A 19700-nucleotide genomic window follows, 5' to 3' on the forward strand; every position below is an offset into this window, starting at 1 on the left:
AGGCCAGAAGCCCTTAAGCAATGATTTCAGAAATAAAAAAGGAAGAAAGAAAGAAAACTTGTATTAAAATACATGTTTCCCTTTTGAAGTTTCTCACGTGGCTTCAGCTGAAAGCAGAGGGATGCGTTTACCATATGTATACATAATAACAGCATACAGTAAACTATCAATGAAGGGGCCTATTGAGGGCAGGCTGACACAAAAGTAAGAGTATGCATTCTGGGGATGGCAATGGAAGCGAGAGAGAAAAAAAAAAAGTCAACTTGCTTAGCCTTTGGATTGAAGGAAATGATTCCCGGAAATATCACATTGCTTGTGTTCTCCTATTTCTCTACAGTAAACTGCTGTATCCAGCTCACTATTAGCACAGGCATCAATAAGTCAGTCTAACTGTAATGGTGCAATGGGAATCTGAGGAAAGACGCACACTTCTTGGCAGAAATGCCAGACTGGACTTTATTTCATTGATGAGGTCATCAATTTGTAGAAGATCCTTTCTCTTTACTCGTCATGACCACCCAAGATTCTTGAGTCATCATTAGACGATAAAATCAATGATACAAAACTCACCCAGTCCCACCTAGACATTGCGCAAAGACTTGGATGGGAGTCAGGTAGATAATAAAGTAAGCTATTCTTTCACAATGTTCAGTGTTATATACTTGGAAAGCACCCATCTCTCTCTCTCAATGTAATGTGCATACTACCTTTTCACAGGATACTTATACTACAGTGTATACCAGGAAAATGACAAGCCAAATATGGTGAAGAAACCCTTGGGCTTCCAAAACAGCCTTGACCTATTGTGTCCAAGCTTTTTTCTTAGGATTGGGTGAGATGGGTGCCCAAGATTTTTTATGCCAGTTCACCAATTGTCTTGGGCTGGGCGGTATGACCAAATACGTGTATCACTGTATTTTTGTAACTTATGGCAGTTCCACGGTATATAACAGTATTTCTTTTACCCCCCCCCCCCCCCCCCCAAATCATGTTACCCGCCAGCGCTGTTTTGCTCCCCCCAAATCATGTTACCCGCCAGCACTGTTCTGCCCCCCCCAATCAAGGTTACCCGCCAGCGCTGTTCTGCTCCCCCCAAATCATGTTACCCGCCAGCATTGTTCTGCTCCCCCCCCAATTAATTATCAGCCCAGCTGGGTACTACTCACATATGTCACCCGCAAGCACTGCCCTCCTCCTCTTTGTTGGGGGCCGCCGGCGCTGGAACTCTATATTGTACGCCAGTGGTCTCCAACCTGCAGACCTCCAGCCGTTGGCTGTCCGGCCATGCTGGGAGTTGTAGTTTTGCAACAGCTGGAGGTCCGCAGGTTGGAGACCACTGCTGTACGCTGTATCCCTATGCCCGGGCTGCAAAAGATAAAGAAAATAAACTTTAACTTACCTACGTTGGGCGCACGCTGTTCCTTGGGATTGGAACGTCGGACATCCGTCAGCCTATCACCGGCCAGAGCGATGTCACGCCCCGGCCAGTGATAGGTTAAAGGAGTAGTCCAGTGGTGATTCAGTGGTGAGCAACTTATCCCCTATCCTAAGGATAGGGGATAAGTTGCAGATCGCGGGGGGTCCGACCCCTGGGGCCCCCCGCGATCTCCTGTACGGAGCCCCGACAGCCCGCTGGAAGGGGGCGTGTCGACCTCCGCACGAGGCGGCGGCCGACACGCCCCCTCAATACAAGTCTATGGCAGAGCCGAAGCGCTGCCTTCGGCAATCTCCGGCTCTGCCATAGAGATGTATTGAGGGGGCGTGTCGGCCGCCGCCTCGTGCGGGGGTCGACACCCGCTATCTGGCCGGAGAGCCGGGGCCCCGTACAGAGAGATAGCAGGGGGCCCCAGAGGTCGGACCCCCCGCGATCTCAAACTTATCCCCTATCCTTAGGATAGGGGATGTTTTTCACCACTGGACTACCCCTTTAAACGCACTGTCATGTAAGAAGCCGGCCAGAGCTCCTTACATGACAGTGGGCTCAGCCTATCACTGGCCGGGGTGGGACATCGCTGAGGCCGGTGATAGGCTGACTGCTGTCCGATGTTCCAGTCCCAAGGAAGTTAAAGTTTATTTTCTTTATCTTTTGCAGCCCGGGCATAGGGATACAGCGTACAGCAGTGGTCTCCAACCTGCGGACCTCCAGCTGTTGCAAAACTACAACTCCCAGCATGCCCGGACAGCCAACGGCGTCGGCGGCCGCCAACAAAGAGGAGGAGGGCAGTGCTTGTGGGTGACATATGTGAGTAGTACCCCGCTGGGCTGATAATTAATTGGGGGGGGGGGAGGAGCAGAAGAGCGCGGGCGGGTAACATGATTTGGGGGGAGCAGAAGAGCGCTGGCGAGTAACATGATGGGGGGGGGAGCAGAACAGCGCTGGCGGGTAACATGATTTGGGGGGAGCAGAACAGTGCTGGCGAGTAACATGATTGGGGGGGGGGGGGGAGCAGAACAGCGCTGGCGGGTCACATATAATTTGTTCCCCGATGTGGGGACAGCACTGCGCTGGGCTGAATTCATTCCCAAGGGGGAGGGCCCAACCGGTATTGCGGTATGGGGAAAAATTCATATCTTGTAGCCCAAAAATTTCGGTATGAACCAATATACCGCCCAGCACTAGTAGGTACTAACCACTGCTTACTGGGAACACCCCACAAGCTTATCCATGTGTCTTGTTTCCAAAGCATGAACTTTAAGAACTACTTGAACATTTGTCGCCTAATGCATGTCACTTGTTGACAAATGCCACTGTCACCATATAAACAAATGTATAAAGTAATGGCTGACTGTGTATATTCTCGAACTTTGCTGGGTCATTCGTGCTAGCAATTGCTACAATAAAAAAATAATTTTCAACCTGTATTGTAGTCATCAAAGTTAAAGGGGTTATCCAGGAATCGAAAAAACAGAGATAATTCCTTCCAAAGACCGCTCTGTCTCTGTCTCCAGGTTGGGTGTGGTTCTGCAGCTCAGTTCAATTGAAGTGAATGGAGCCAAGTTGTAATACCACACCCAAAGTGGACACAGACAGTGAGAGGTCTTTGAAAGAAATAAGGCCTGTGTTTTTGATTCCCAGATAAACCCTTTAACTGGACAAAAGGGCTGATTAAGAGTAGCAGAGGGGTAATAGCAGAGGGGTAATAGATCGTCCCAAATATTTTCAGCAAACAGTTGATTTTCCAATGAATCACTGGAAAATCTAGCATTAGCTGTATGGCTCTCGAGCTTGGGTTAGCGGTTTTCTGCTCTGACTCCTGGAGGTGTATTCTGATCACTCCCCATCCCCCGGATACAGCATAAGGAAAAGTTAAATCTTAATAACCCATATCTAGCGTTGCTCGCGAATATTCGCAATTCGAATTTTATTCGCGAATATCGCATATTCGCGAATTCTCGAATATAGCGCTATATATTCGTAATTACGAATATTCGTTTTTTTTTTTATTTATATTTTTTTTTTCACAGTACACATCACAGTGATCATCCCTCTCTGCTTCCAGCTTATGTGGTGTAAGAAGGCTCTAATACTACTGTGTGAGACTGGTGTGCGCATTTTCGCATATGCGAAAATATGCATATGATAATTTTCGCATATGCGAATTTTAGCTTATTTTAAATTTTGTATATGCAAATTTTCGCATATGTTAATTTTCGCACACGCGAATATTCGCATATGCGAAAATAAAACGAGAACATTACGAATATGCGAATATGACGAATATTTGTCCATATATTCGAGAATATTCGCGAATTCGAATATGGCCTTTGCCGCTCAACACTACCCATATCCCATACAACCTTGTGTTGTTATCTTAACATCCTTTATAGTAAGGATTTCTTTATAAATGTAGTCCAATGAAGAGGCCAGGGAAGATAGATGTCAGGCCAATGACTATGTCTATGGTCTTTCTTACACCCTCACATTCTTCTTATCGATTTTATATGTTGCTTACACCACACCTTTAAAAAAGGAAGCTTACAATGAAATAGATCCCGATGTTTTCAAGAAGAATCTGTTTCAAACTAAAAGTGGCCAAAGTCGTCAGTTTTTATGATCGACAGTCTTTTATATAGTGGAGTAACATTGTATGCACCGACTGATTCTAACACTGGACATTGATTTCATTGGCTCAATTAGATTTTATTGGCGTTATAGTTTTCAATGGATTGTTGGATGGCAATTATCTGGACCCACCCTTTTACATCCCGTCAGATGGTCCCTCTCCTGAATGACGTGAATTTTCCCTAAAACAGCATACATATCTCAGTAACTAGTCCAACAGATTAAAGGGAAAGTTTAGATTAGCTCTAGATGGCATCTTTTGAGTACATTTAAGAGGTCAAAAGAAGGTCACCCTTCAAGGAGAAGTCCCAATTAAACATAAACATCTCATTGTACAAATCTCCTCCTACCTCATCCGGTCTGCAGAAATAAAGGTATCAGCTGTACATCATCCAAACAAATGGTCAGACAATGCAGACATCTGGAAAGTGACACTTTCTGTCTTGAAAGCAAGTAGCTGTCCTCCATGATAACTAGTCACTCCCCTTCTTTACTGACTTAATATCAATGGACAGCTTAAAGCTTGTCAAACCTGTCAAATAGTTTGGGAAGAAGCCCATGTAACTCACAGCCCCACAGCCTTTCAGGGGACCCAAGAGAGGGTTATATTATCTCCAAACCCCACTAGAAGTACCAGTCTCTAAGAAGTAGAGGCTCGCCAACTCTAGCACCTTTGGGCCATTACCTGGAGTAATGACAAAAATACGTACAGTAAGACTGAGATTACCAATAAACTTAGCTAGGAGGTAGGGGCAAGCTGAGGGGTATTTTAAATAACCTCCCCATAAACTGCAAAACTCGGCTTGGCCAAGTGTGTATATTTGTTATTAAAGGCTCCGTCCCCTGTATCGCCCGTCATTACGCACAGAGCGAACTCGCTCTGTGCTGTAATGATAGCGGGGTGCCCCACCGGGGATCCCCAGCAGCGGCACCGCGGCGATCTGACATCTTATCCCCTATCCTTTGGATAGGGGATAAGATGTCTAAGGGCGGAGTACCCCTTTAATAGGGGAATAGGCCAGCATTTATCATTGTAGGTGTAAGTGAAGAATTTTTCTACACCTTTGTGTGCTGTAATGTGTAGGAGCACCACAATTATTAAATGGTCACAGAGCATTTGATACATTTTGTGCAGGTCACATTTTCTGAAACCAAAAAGCTAAGTCTGGGTTGGTGAAGTTTTAGAGACTTTTCAGTGGCTTTGCGCCTTTTCACAAAAAGGCGCGGTTCATAAAACCCATCCGTATCATGTGTATTGCCAAAATCTGTGGATTGCAACTCAAAATCAACAGAAATGTGTAAACCAAAAAGCGTAAAAAAGGCGCAAATAAACCCTGCTTGCGCCTTTTTTGTCTAAAGACAATGATAAATGTCAGCCATAGTGGCTATAGAGGATTCAATAGACACTTCTGGCAGCACATTATATCCCATAAGAACAGAAGGGTAGGGCATGTTGAAATACAGTATATCTGGATATCCCCTACAAATGCCGTCAGGGGACAGTCTTGATGCTTACTATATGCATCATATTGTAAGCAGATCAAAGTAAAATTGACAGAATCTATAAACATAAATCTACTGTGCGTGACACAATAAAATAATGCCTATGATAGGTTACCAAAGTTTAATATTAATAATTCTATGCATCTTGAATGCATCTTATAGTTCTGTAATTTGGTTTTCTCATACTGGTGCCAGGTTGTATGAATACGTTTTTCTAATTAATATATTCAGAAAATCTTTTCTTGGCATCTGTAACTGCCAATATTTACCTTACTGCTGTGTCAGTCAAGTGTTGTAAAGCGTCTTTAAAAATGTTTAAATGTCCCAACAGAATCCATTCCACATTTTGTATAAAGTAACAAATGGGCAATTTAAGTGTGTGCTTACTATGTGACGACTATACAAGTATCATTAGTTCATACGAGTATTAGTTCACTCCTGTGCAGTATTTTGTAATTGCTATTGTTTTTACCAGTCATATCTTGCTACAATTGGTTCCTAGTTCAGAATTGCTCAGCCTCAGTTTTCATCTTTTGGTCTTAAAGGGGTTCTCTGATGGAAAACAATTTGTTTCATATTGGATTTGTAAATTACTTCTATTAAAAAAATCTTAATCCTTCCAGTACTTATCAGATGCTGTATACTACAGAGGAAGTTAAGTTGTTCTTTTCTGTCTGACCACAGTGCTCTCTGCTGACACCTCTGTCCATATCAGGAACTGTCCAGGGTAGAATCCCCATAGCAAACCTCTTCTGCTCTGCACAGTTCCTGAAACGGACAGAGATGTCAGCAGAGAGCACTGTTGTCAGACAGAAATGAAATTCAAAAAAGAAAAGAACTTCCTGTGGAGCATACAGCAGCTGATAGGTATTGGCAGGATTAAGATTTTTAAACAGACGTAATTTACAAATCTTTTTAACTTTCTGACACCAGTTGATGTGAAAAAAAAAGTTTGTTTTCCACCGGAGTACCCCTTTAAATCCTTTCAGTTTTTTTTGCATTAGGGTAATTTTTTTCCCCTAGGAATATTGATGATCAGTGGTTTCTGGTGTTAGTGTCATTGTTCAAGGAAAAGGAAAAGCAATTTAGGGCAAGTTCTTGTTTATTTTCTCCTTCAATTCCTAATTGTCATCCTTACTGTTTGTGCTATCTATCATCCATTGACATTAGGGGTTTGTCATTTATCAGCGGTTTTCTAGTCTTGTTATTGATTACTGTTAGATTTTTAAGGCTAGGTTCACATTGCCGTTTGAATCCAACCCACTAAGGGTCCGATCGGCTCCCCCCCATTCACTTGCATGGGGTCCATCGGTAATCCGGTAATTTTACAGGAATCTAGTGGAGATTTTTTCATAGTGCTTGCATTATTTTTTCTCTGCTAAACTCCCGTCCTTCTGGCTGAATAGGTGACAGAACTCCGAATAGCGGAGTCCAACGGCAATGTGAACAAGACCTTACACAGTTCAGCCATTCTATAAGTCCTGAGGTATCTAAGAACTGGGAGCCACTGTTAGGGGCTAGGAAGGTCACCGTTATAGGTGAAGTCCAGTTCCACCATCTTATGACCCCATATATATGTGGTTGTGGAACCTGTTTTATACCCCAGATATTTAGTAATCAGATCCATTACAGCTGTTCTATACACAAAGAGTACCAGGTGACTTTCTATAACTCATATCTTGATCATCTAAACTGTGAAAACCAACCTGTGATTGTGGATCTCAGCCCCTGGCACATAACTTCACATAGGGTCAAAAATGAGTTAGATGACAACTAACACTCAACCAAAAAACACTGTCAAGGCTTCAACAAAAGAGTCAAAGTGTTGAAAGTTTGTTTTTGTTACAAGACCCACCACTACCCCCTCTATTTAGCACTAACAAAAATTGTGTCAGCACAGCTGGATATGCATAGCATTAAAGATAAGGGGGACATTTATCATTGTTTGTTCTGGTAAGAGAGTTCTGAAGGCATTTTTTTCCTTTAGCTTTTCTTGTGCCACATATTTCTTACTCTATCACAGGGGGTTGATACATTTTTAGCACATAGGCAAAACAAAAAAGTTGCAGCCAAGACTTTTGTGAGACATTTTTTGCGACTTTAATTTGTTCACGAGTTTTGTACTGGATCAGACTTGCGACTTTTTGTAAGGGGTTTGCAACTTTATGTTGCCTACATGCGACTTTCGCACATCATAAATTTGGGACCACTGCAAAGTGAAAACTGAAATATGCTTAGGTAAGGCTGTTTGTAACTTTTTGCTTACCCACAAAAGTGCCACAAAAAAGTACTTAGGCGCAAATGCAACTTTTTGTGCTCCTGAAGTAAGCAAAAAAATAAAGGCTAAATTCAAATTGATATAGGTGGACACAGATAAATTTGAAGCAACAGGGGTGAATAAAGGTGGCGGTGGTTAACCCCTTCTTGTCCAGCTGGTTTTTCACAAATGCCGGCAAAAGACGCACTTGAGCTGTGTTCACCAAAAGCGCTTAGTGTGAATATAGATTAGAGTTTGTTCATCTGCATGCTCAAATAAGTCTCAAAAAACAAACGCGTTTCGGGGGTATCTTTCAGAATACCCCAGACATGTTTGGTGATTTTTTGAGACTTATTTCAGCATCTGGATGAACAAACGCTAATCTATATTCACACTAAGCGCTTTTGGTGAACGCAGCTCAAGTGCGTCTTTTGCCAGCATTTGTGAAAAACCAGCTGGACTAGAAGGGGTTAACCACCGCCACCTTTATTCACCCCTGTTGCTTCAAATTTATCTGTATCCACTTATATACAACATACATTTGTGCTTCAACTTTGAATATCTAAGGGAGCGCGCGCCCCTACAGTCAGCTGATCTGCAGTCAGCTGACCTTACCTGCCGGAAGCTCGCCAGCATGCGGCCGTGAGGAACATCACAGATGCCACCGACACGCGGCCACAGCAAGATCTATCGCCACTGGCTTGAGCACCGGATCATGGACAGGAGCCCCGACATAGAGCGGTGAGTGGCACCTATTGCCAAACAAATCTTTCCTCCCGCAGGCAACCCACGATATACCAATTAGTACATAAGGTGGAACTTTACATTCTTTCCTACAGGGGATATTAACCTTAAGGTGGAACTGTATATCTTTCTTTATCACAGGTGGACATATATTGTCACTATCAGGTGGAACCATATATTTTTTTCTCTATAGGTGGACATCAGTCATTGCCGGCATATAGGATTAATTTTATCCACAGCTTGTATGAACAATCCCTTAACAAAAGGTGGACTCTTATTATCCAAGCGACACTAGAAGATATTGGCAATACATCAGCCTTACATTTCCTATGTTATTAGGTGGAACTATTCTTTCCCACTGCAGGTGGTCAACGATTTCTAATATATAGTCGGCATTAAGTTACTGAATCATTGGAATTTCAATAGCTAGTGTGAATTTTTGCCATTACAATTGGACTCTATTGTTGTTCTATTCTGCTCTTTCTATTTTGAAAGTATTATAGGCTGTTAATTCATGCGGATACTATTTAAACCGCGAGAGCCCTGCGGAATATTTTGTATTATTATACAGTATATCCATTTTTTAATAATTATAATATTTATGCATTGGTATTCTATGTAATTGCTATATGGTTATATTAAAAAATATTGAACCACATGTCCATCACACACTCAATTCCCTGGGTAAGACACATAGGACTGTTGGCTATTTTTCTTTTGTTACAATTTTATTTCTCTCCAGGTGAGAGGATTAGGCTAGGTTCAGACAACAGAATCTCCGGGCAGAAATTTTCCGCCTGGAGATTCCGAGTGCAGCCAGCGCTGACTGAATCAGTCGGCGCTAGGACCGCGCGGACACTGCAGTCTCCACTGCAATGTGTTCCGCTCGGATTTCCGCCTGAAGAAAGAGCAACACCATTCTTCAGGCGGAAATTTCCAAGCGGATTTTCCGTTCACAAATTCGACTATACAAATTCCGTGTGAATTTGTGAACGGAAAACCATTCATTACACTATACATTTTAGCATTTCCGCCTGCAATTTCAAAGCGGAATTGCAGGTGGAAATTCCGCAGTCTGAACCTAGCCTTACAGTTAACCTCATGTTCTTTTGTTGTGAGCTCCACATTTTCTATATTTATTTTACAGAAGGTCTCACATTTTTTGTGAAATATGTTTTAGAACAAAAAAAGCCCTAAGGACTTATATCTAGAGAACATCTAAATATTAGGTAAGACCTCTAAAAAGCTAAAATGTTGCTCTCAAATTAACATACATATTGTCACAAGTATGGCACAGTTTATTTATTTTGTGGTACAGTTCTCTATTGGCAAGCCAACACAAACTGAATAGCAATTCTTGTCGAGATCAAAAGGTGGACATCACCAAGTGCTCTCGCAGTACAACTAAAATGTTTGTGTATGGCCTTATCAAATCCCAAACTGACTATTGCTACAGCCTCCCCCTAGGGTTACTGAACTAGGGTATCTTTTCTGACTTGAGGTTTTTAGACACAGACCATGGAGGAATGGCCTAGACTGGTCATCAGACATTACATGGATGGCCTACAGCAGTCTCTCCTAATATAAGACCTATTTAAGCAGGATAATGCACTCTGCCACTGGAAAAATAGCTCAGGAATGATTTGAAGAACATGGACAAAATCCTTAATACTACAAAAAATGTGTGGGATGTGCTGGAAAAACAAGTCCAATCCATAGAGGTCTCCCTGCACAATTCACAGGACAAATCTGCTGATAATGTATATATGCCAGATACCACAGGAGACCTTCAAAAGATCTTGTGGTGTCCATACCATTATAGGTCAACACTGTTTTGGCAGTATGAGGGGGGCCTACAGAATATTAATAAAGGGGGGTTCAATGTTATGGCTGATCATTGCATATTTTACCAGTCCAAATGCTACCACCATGCAGTACATGACCGTATGTTCTCCTTTACACTCATTGCCTACTCACATTCCTGCTTTCAGAATTTAGTGTTTCCCTTCCTATGGCATTAACTACTACAGCCCATCTGACACACTACGACTCTTCAGGTCATAAAGCACCATATAAAAATCCACCTATTCAGACAAGTACATAAACTATTATACTCTCCCCTTCAATTCTACCAACACTATATTCTACAACCCCTACCTTCTGTCTCCTGTAGCCCACACCAGAAATGTCTTTCATCATTGAAAAGGCTTTGGTGTTTTTTTTATTTTAAAGGATCGAATGCTTTAAAATAAAAAAAGAATGGCCGCAAAGGTAACTCACTACAGCCAGTCATTGGCTCCTGTGATCACATGTCCTGTGTTATGAGACAGGAGACCAAGGGGACTCAGAACATGTCAGAACAGAAACAGCAGGACATCAGCAAGATGAGTCTTTTTTTGCCCCCAATGTTTCCAGCCTTTAAAAATGTAATGCTGACAACACCTTTAAACCGTAAGTATCAACCTACTTTCTTTTTTCTTGGTTGGAAAAAATATTTGTTCTCCAATCTGCCTTAAATGGACATTGTCAGAGTCAAAAACTTTTTATATGTTGTACATCTTGGCAAAACATTAACCTTTCTAATATACTTCATAAGAAAATTGTATTAACTTTTTATAGAAATCATGGCTTATAAAATCATGGCTTTGTCCAAGCTGAAGCACAGACATGGACAAAGTCCTGTATAGGTGGGCTAGCACTCCTCTGTCTGATAGTACAGAAGAGAGCACAGAGGAGTGCCATCAGACAGGAGAGAGCACAGAGGAGTGCCATCAGACAGGAGAGAGCACAGAGGAGTGCCATCAGACAGGAGAGAGCACAGAGGAGTGCCATCAGACAGGAGAGAGCACAGAGGAGTGCCATCAGACAGGAGAGAGCACAGAGGAGTGCCATCAGACAGGAGAGAGCACAGAGGAGTGCCATCAGACAGGAGAGAGCACAGAGGAGTGCCATCAGACAGGAGAGAGCACAGAGGAGTGCCATCAGACAGGAGAGAGCACAGAGGAGTGCCATCAGACAGGAGAGAGCACAGAGGAGTGCCATCAGACAGGAGAGAGCACAGAGGAGTGCCATCAGACAGGAGAGAGCACAGAGGAGTGCCATCAGACAGGGGAAAGTACAGAGGAGTGCTATCAGACAGGAGAGAGCACAGAGGAGTGCTAGCCCACCCTCACTTACTGGACTTTGTCCATGCCTGTGCTTCAGCTTGGACAAAACCATGATTTCTATAAAAAAGGAAATACAATTTTCTTAGAAAGGTTAATGTTTTGCCAAGATGTACAACATACAAAAAGTTTTTATTTCTGACAGTGCCCATTTAGGGTCTATTCACACATACAGTATTCTGTGCAGATTTGATGCACCGATTTAAAGCGCAAGATTTCAAGATGTTCAGTCATTCAGTTTACATTGAAATCTGCAGTAGAAAATCCTGCGCATCAAATCAGCGCAAAATACTGTACGTGTGAATAACCCATTAATGCACACTATCTGCAGTATAATCTTTCCAGACAATCTTCTTAAATGTCATTTTTTAAGATTTTAAAGAGATAACAGCACTTTAGTTTTAGAATTGGCGTGCATTACCATGTGTAAGTCTTTCGGAGGATTGATGCAATCGCAGCAGACTTTTAAAACCATGGAAAAAAGCTGGATCTCCATAAACAGGCAAGATTGTCCATCAGGAAGCATCCATGTGCATTAAATTGTCAGCAAATCCAGCAAACATTATTTGCTGACAAGTTAACCCCTTAAGGACACATGACGTACTGGAACGTCATGTGTCCACTCCCGATCTATAACGCGGGGCCACGACGTGGCCCCGCGTCATAGCGGGTCGGGCCCGGCCTCTAACAACGGCCGGGACCCGTGGCTAATAGCGCGCGGCATTGATCGCTGTGCCGCGCGCTATTAACCCTTTAGACGCGGCGTTCAAAGTTGAACGCCGCGTCTAAAGTGAAACCGAAAGCATGCCGGCTAGCTCAGTGGGCTGTTCGGGATAGCCGCGGTGAAATCAAGGCATCCTGAAGAGCTGACAGGACAGCGGGAGGGCCCCTACCTGCCTCCTCGCTGTCCGATCGCCGAATGACTGCTCAGTGCCTGAGATCCAGGCATGAGCAGTCATGCGGCAGAATCGTTGATCACTGGTTTCTTATGAGAAACCAGTGATCAATGTAAAAGATCAGTGTGTGCAGTGTTATAGGTCCCTATGGGACCTATAACACTGCAAAAAAAAAGTGAAAAAAAAAAAGTGAATAAACATCATTTAACCCCTTCCCTATTAAAAGTTTGAATCACCCCCCTTTTCCCATAAAAGAAAAAACACAGTGTAAATAAAAATAAAAATAAACATAAATGGTATCGCCGCGTGCGGAAATGTCCGAATTATAAAAATATATCGTTAATTAAACCGCACGGTCAATGGCGTGCGCGCAAAAAAATTCCAAAGTCCAAAATAGTGCATTTTTGGTCACTTTTTATATCATGAAAAAATGAATAAAAAGCGATCAATAAGTCCTATCAATGCAAAAATGGTACCGTTAAAAACCTCAGATCACGGTGCAAAAAATGAGCCCTCATACCGCCCCATACACGGAAAAATAAAAAAGTTATAGGGGTCAGAAGATGACAATTTTAAACGTATTAATTTTCCTGCATGTAGTTATGATTTTTTCCAGAAGTCCGACAAAATCAAACCTATATAAGTAGGGTATCAATTTAATCGTATGGACCTACAGAATACATATCAGGTGTCATTTTTACCGAAAAATGTACTACGTAGAAACGGAAGCCCCCAAAAGTTACAAAACAGCGTTTTTTTTTTAATTTTGTCGCACAATGATTTTTTTTCCCGCTTCACCATAGATTTTTGGGCAAAATGACTGACGTCATTACAAAGTAGAATTGGTGGCGCAAAAAATAAGCCATCATATGGATTTTTAGGTGTAAATTTTAAAGAGTTATGATTTTTTAAAGGCAAGGAGGAAAAAACGAAAATGCAAAAACGGAAAAACCTCCGGTCCTTAAGGGGTTAATACCTATGGGAGCCTCTCGGCTGTCCCATTACAACCAACTTGGCCTGTTTATGGGACATCAAGCCTACCTTAGGCATATGGCCATCTTTACACATAGTAGATAACTTAGATCATAAGAATTCAGAATCTGCAGAAAAAAATATTATTATATAAAATGTCTCAATGTGCAGTTTAAACTAGAACTAACTTGTAAACCGTGTTCATATAAGACTTCAAATACACTTTCCAAATCTATACATATGAACCGCCTTAGATGTTACAAATACCATTTTAGCACACAGTCCACTCTTGAAAGTATATTGCCCAATATTCTACATTTCAAAGACTGTTCACACAGCTGTGACACCTCTAGCTTAAACCTCACAGTAAAATATCCACATAGCATTGGCATGCATTCACTTCTATATACAGTATAGCACATTAAAAGGGGTACTCCGGTGAAAATCTTTTTTCTTTTAAATCAACTGGTGCCAGAAAGTTAAACAGATTTGTAAATTACTTCTATTAAAAAACCTTAATCCTTCCTGTACTTATTAGCTGCTGAATACTACAGAGGAAATTATTTTCTTTTTGGAATTCTCTCTGATGACATCACGAGCACAGTGCTCTTTGCTGACGTCATTATAATAAAAATAACTCTTTATTTATTGTTGTCCTTAGTGGGATTTGAACCCAAGTCCCCAGCACTGCAAGGCAGCAGTGCTAACCACTGAGCCACCATGCTGCCCTTAGCATACATCTGCTATGCACGGTTGCTAAAATGAACAGAGATGTCAGCAGAGAGAACCGTGCTCATGATATCATCAGTGTTCCAAAAAGAAAGGAATTTCCTCTGTAGCATTCAGCAGCTAATAAGTACTGGAAGGATTAAGATTTTTTAATAGAAGTAATTTACAAATATGTTTAACTTTCTGCCACCAGTTGATTTAAAAGAAAAAAGGTTTTCACCGGAGTACCCCTTTAAGCTTTCACTTGACCAATGAATTAGAAAACCTTATATGGAAAAAAAACTATGGATAAAAGAAATCCCCATTTATTCAACCAGTTAAACACGGACACATCACCTAACTATTATGGGTAAGAAAAACATCATAGAATAGCAATTTTTTTATGAATTACTGTACTGATTCTTTTTTACTGTTATTCACCCCCATTCAGTTAAGGCAGCATCTATGCATTACTCAGGCTACTTGAGGAATTCCTCTTTGCATGACCATGGATTACTAAGTGAATATGGGTTGTAGTCATTTAAAGAATAAGCTCCTAAAGCGGCAGAGAATGCCAACCAATTTAGGAGCCTACGAAGCAACACCATTGTGATTCCATGCCAGGAATTCAAACATCAACAACTATACATAGAAATAAGAGAAACTTCCAAGTCTACTAACTGAAACAGTTTTTACAGCTCATCTTTTTGAGAGTGTTTTCTTTTCATATCATTCATTTGTTTGGTAGCTTAAAAATACTTTTAGTCAGAGAAAGCTCCTATTGGTTCCCATTCTATGTGAACCAATGAAAGCCAAGAATGATGTTCATTATATTTATAGCATGAAAGGCCTAAGTGGATAATATAAATTATCTAACCATAATATTTATATTTTATAAATGAACATTAAAGGAGAACTCCAGAATATAAAAATTGTCCCCCATACTGCCAACAGTAAAAAAAATAAAGATGTACATACCTTCCTTCGCTCCCCCGGTGCCTCCGGTAACCGGCTCCGGTCTCCGCCGCGATCCTCTTCCTGGTTGCTGGTGGTCGGTGAGTCATACTGCGCTCAGCCAATCACCGGCCACAGTGAAGTCCCGGCTCGGCCGGTGATAGGCTGAGCGGCAGTGTGACGTTTTCGGCCCTGGCAGCAGGTGCCGATGTGGTGAACAATTTTGTGTCCTGAAGCAATGTCACACTGCCGCTCTGCCAATCGCCGGCCGAGTCGGGACTTCACTGCGGCTGGTGATTGGCTGAGCGCAGTATGACTCGCCGACCACCAGCAACCAGAAAGAGGATCACAGCGGAGACCGGAGACGGTTACCGGAGGCCCCGGGGGAGCGGAGGAAGGTATGTACATCTTTATTTTTTTACTGCCGGCAGTATGGGGGACAATCTTTATATTCTGGAGTTCTCCTTTAAAGGGGTACTCCGCTGCTCAGCGTTTGGAACAAACTGTTCCGAATGCTGGAGCCAGCGCCGGGAGCTCTTGAAGTCATAGCCCCGCCTCCTCATGACATCACGCCCCACTCCCTCAATGCAAGTCTATGGGAGGGGGCGTGACGGCTGTCATGCCCCCTCCCATAGACTTGCATTGAAGGGTGGGGCGTGACGTCATGAGGGGGCAGGGCTATGACGTCAAGAACTCCCAGCGCCGGCTCCAGCGTTCAGAACAGTTTGTTCCAAATGCTGAGCAGCGCAGTACCCCTTTAAGGAGGTTTTCATAGCTCAGGTGATAAGTGTTAAAATGCAGGGGTTCCCCCGGGGGAACCCTCATGATCACTAGGTTTGGATAGTTCTTATTATGAGCATGGAAACATCAGACGCAATATCATTAAAATGAGGTACTGTTAAAAACAAAACAATGAAAATGTTTTAAAACAAAACTTAACACCAAAATACTAAGTGTCAGCACATACAAATAACATAGAAAGCTGGGTAATGGAACCAACCCACTCACATATCTATCTAATCTTTGTCTGTTCTAAAGAAGCACTCAAGCACCCCTTTGGGCTCTTATGTCTGATAGGACAGGAGAGAGCACAGGGGAGTGCTATCAGACAGGAGAGAGCACAGGGGAGAGCTATCAGACAGGAGAGAGCACAGGGGAGTGCTATCAGACAGGAGAGAGCACAGGGGAGTGCTATCAGACAGGAGAGAGCACAGGGGAGTGCTATCAGACAGGAGAGAGCACAGGGGAGTGCTATCAGACAGGAGAGAGCACAGGGGAGTGCTATCAGACAGGAGAGAGCACAGGGGAGTGCTATCAGACAGGAGAGAGCACAGGGGAGAGCTATTAGACAGGAGAGAGCACAGGGGAGAGCTATCAGACAGGAGAGAGCACAGGGGAGTGCTATCAGATAGGAGAGAGCACAGGGGAGTGCTATCAGACAGGAGAGAGCACAGGGGAGTGCTATCAGACAGGAGAGAGCACAGGGGAGTGCTATCAGACAGGAGAGAGCACAGGGGAGTGCTATCAGACAGGAGAGAGCACAGGGGAGTGCCATCAGACAGGAGAGAGCACAGGGGAGTGCCATCAGACAGGAGAGAGCACAGGGGAGTGCCATCAGACAGGAGAGAGCACAGGGGAGTGCCATCAGACAGGAGAGAGCACAGAGGAGTGCCATCAGACAGGAGAGAGCACAGAGGAGTGCTATCAGACAGAAGAGAGCACAGAGGAGTACTATCAGACAGGAGAGAGCACAGAGGAGTGCTATCAGACAGAAGAGAGCACAGAGGAGTGCTAGCTCACCCTCACTTACTAGATTTTGTCCATGCCGGTGCTTCAGCTTGGACAAAGCCATGGTTTTATAAGCCATGATTTATATAAAAAAAAATTCTCATGAAGTATATTAGAAAGGTTAATGTTTTTTCCAAGATGGACAACATGTAAAAAGTTTATGAATCTGACAGTGCCCATTTGAACATTTCCATAAGTAAACACACAATTAAGGAAATCTGTTAAAACATAAGCAACAGTCAATTATGCAAGCAATATATATTCTCTATATATGTGAAGCTCTTATTGCTATGGTGAGGCCATCTATTTGAAGGATTACATTCTTATTTTACCTTGAGACATAAGTCTCACAACTCCACCCTCATGAAGTAAAACTTGAAAGCTTTCCAACATAGGACCACACACACACACAAGACTCTACAGGTTGTATTGTGCATAATGTATTGCTAGACAACTAGTACAACTAGTTAATTTCAGATTAAATAAATTTGATATTGGAGGCAACACATGTTAAAACAAAATGTTCACCAAAGTTGAAAAATGTACAAGACCAAAAACCATTGACTGCACAATACTAAAAAGCCAGTGCCTGCTGACATAAAAAAACCACTAAATACAAAGTGCATTTACGTCATCAGCACCACAATATAAAATGGTATCAAGTGGCATGTAAAAAAGCTTCTCTTACCTTCGACCCAAAGCTCCTCCACATTAGTCTCTAGATTTGCTGCTCGTAATCCTACAGCAAAAGCACCAAATATCAAGAGGCCCACAACCAAAAATTTTCCGCAGTTTTTTTGTATGTAGCAACCAAGTTTAAATAACAGTCTTTGAAACATTGCTCTGAGCCATAGAGGTGCTTTCCTGCCCGTAGCTTTCCCCTAAAAAAAAATTGGAATGATTAGAATATAGGACAGTTTCTAGGGTGAATGTCACATTAGTCAAACATGATATATGTACACACACATTATTCCTTGTACAGCACCTGTATAGCATCAGTCAAAATACAGCTGCCACACTGATGTCTTATTAGAATAATGCAGGTCTAACAGCCATTGGCCATTCAAGACGAGCCATGACTGCCTACCTGGTGAGTCAACTATGACAGTCAGCTTCTTATGTGTTACAACACTTTATTACAATGATGGAATAATAAGTGATTTCAACTGACATAGTCCTCAGCAGGTACCCTATTCCTACTTAATAGCAACCGCCTAGGTGGTCTCGGCAGGACCTTGCTAGTTAAAAGTATAGTTGCTATATTTTCAGCTATTTCAACTATTTACACCTGAAGAGCCTAAAATTAATTTGTGCATAATCACAATCACCATCTCAGAGATGACAAGTCTGCCCACCCAACTGGAGGCTGGCACCATGTTTATTTTTCCCTCTGGATTGTGACAGTCTTACTGACGGCCCATCTGCCAACAGCACAGTTACTGAACCAAAATGATTGTCAATGTCACTTTAGACTGAATGGTGCAGTTATGTGACACAGCTGGAAGCATTATGGTTCTGTGCTATATGTACTATCAATAGTCATACTGCTCTAGGTAAACAGATCTAAAGTCATAAGCCCCATCTAGCATCACTGCTGCCTAGTGAGCCATGTATTCAGTTATCGCTATTGTTAAACTGTTACTGGATGTATCTGTACAAAAACAAATAGCAGGCTGAGATCCACAGCGTAAGTGCTGGAAGCCATGTTTCTGTGCTCAGCACTAGGAGCAGCTATTGACTACACACGTGGTTAAATGCAGACACATGGACTTCGTAGTAATGTCCACAGAGACTGTGAATGGAGAAGCAGATCAGCCCTATGGTGCTCACAACAACCTCAGTGAACGGAAGAGGGCAGCCACATGGTCTATCCTTGTTAGGAGGAAAAAGGGGGGACTGTTCCCTGTGGCAGACACACTGAGAAAATAAACAGGATGCCTGCAGGCAGGTATATACAACTTGTGTGCAGGGAGGGGGCAGGCAGGGGGTTTACCTCCCCTCTCACCTTCTACAGCTACTCTGGAACTTTACAATGTCCTATGGAGCTAAATGGGATGAGATCCAGAAAGCCCCACAGTACGATGCCCGGATGGGAGCTGGAGATGCACACACTACACACAGCTCATTCCTTCCTCACTATTTATGAATGGTGCTACAGCTCCGCTACCTAGTACTCTAGAAACTGCACTACAGCACGCTCCTGCAACTGCACTATAAAAGCACCCCAGGACCAGAGCAGTGCACCCTCCTGCGACACCACTATAATAACCCCCAGAAACCAGAGCAGTGCACCCTCCTGCGACACCACTATAATAACCCCCAGAAACCAGAGTAGTGCACCCTCCTGTGACACCACTATAATAACCCCCAGAAACCAGAGCAGTGCACCCTCCTGTGACACCACTATAATAACCCCCAGAAACCAGAGCAGTGCACCCTCCTGTGACACCACTATAATAACCCCCAGAAACCAGAGCAGTGCACCCTCCTGTGACACCACTATAATAATCCCCAGAAACCAGAGCAGTGCATCCTCCTGCGACACCACTATAATAACCCCCAGAAACCAGACCAGTGCACCCTCCTGCGACACCACAATAATAACCCCAAGAAACCAGACCAGTGCACCCTCCTGCGACACCACTATAATA

At 42.9% G+C, this 19700-nt stretch overlaps 1 protein-coding gene across 6 annotated transcripts in view; it reads right to left on the bottom strand.

Moving 5' to 3' along the window:
- The window catches only part of PTCH1 (patched 1), a 105591-nt gene that overhangs the window by 63860 nt on the left and 22031 nt on the right, over positions 1-19700 (bottom strand). For all 6 annotated transcript variants that reach the window (XR_008844997.1, XM_056524801.1, XM_056524793.1 and 3 more), the window contains exon 2: positions 17738-17930. Coding sequence is in view for 5 of the 6 variants with exons in the window: in XM_056524801.1 (XP_056380776.1) it covers positions 17738-17930 (193 nt within the window). In the remaining variant the exon portion in view is untranslated. The remainder of the gene's footprint in view (positions 1-17737; positions 17931-19700) is intronic.

Source organism: Hyla sarda, chromosome 1 (assembly GCF_029499605.1).
Source record: "Hyla sarda isolate aHylSar1 chromosome 1, aHylSar1.hap1, whole genome shotgun sequence".
NCBI classification, from domain to species: Eukaryota; Metazoa; Chordata; class Amphibia; order Anura; family Hylidae; genus Hyla; species Hyla sarda.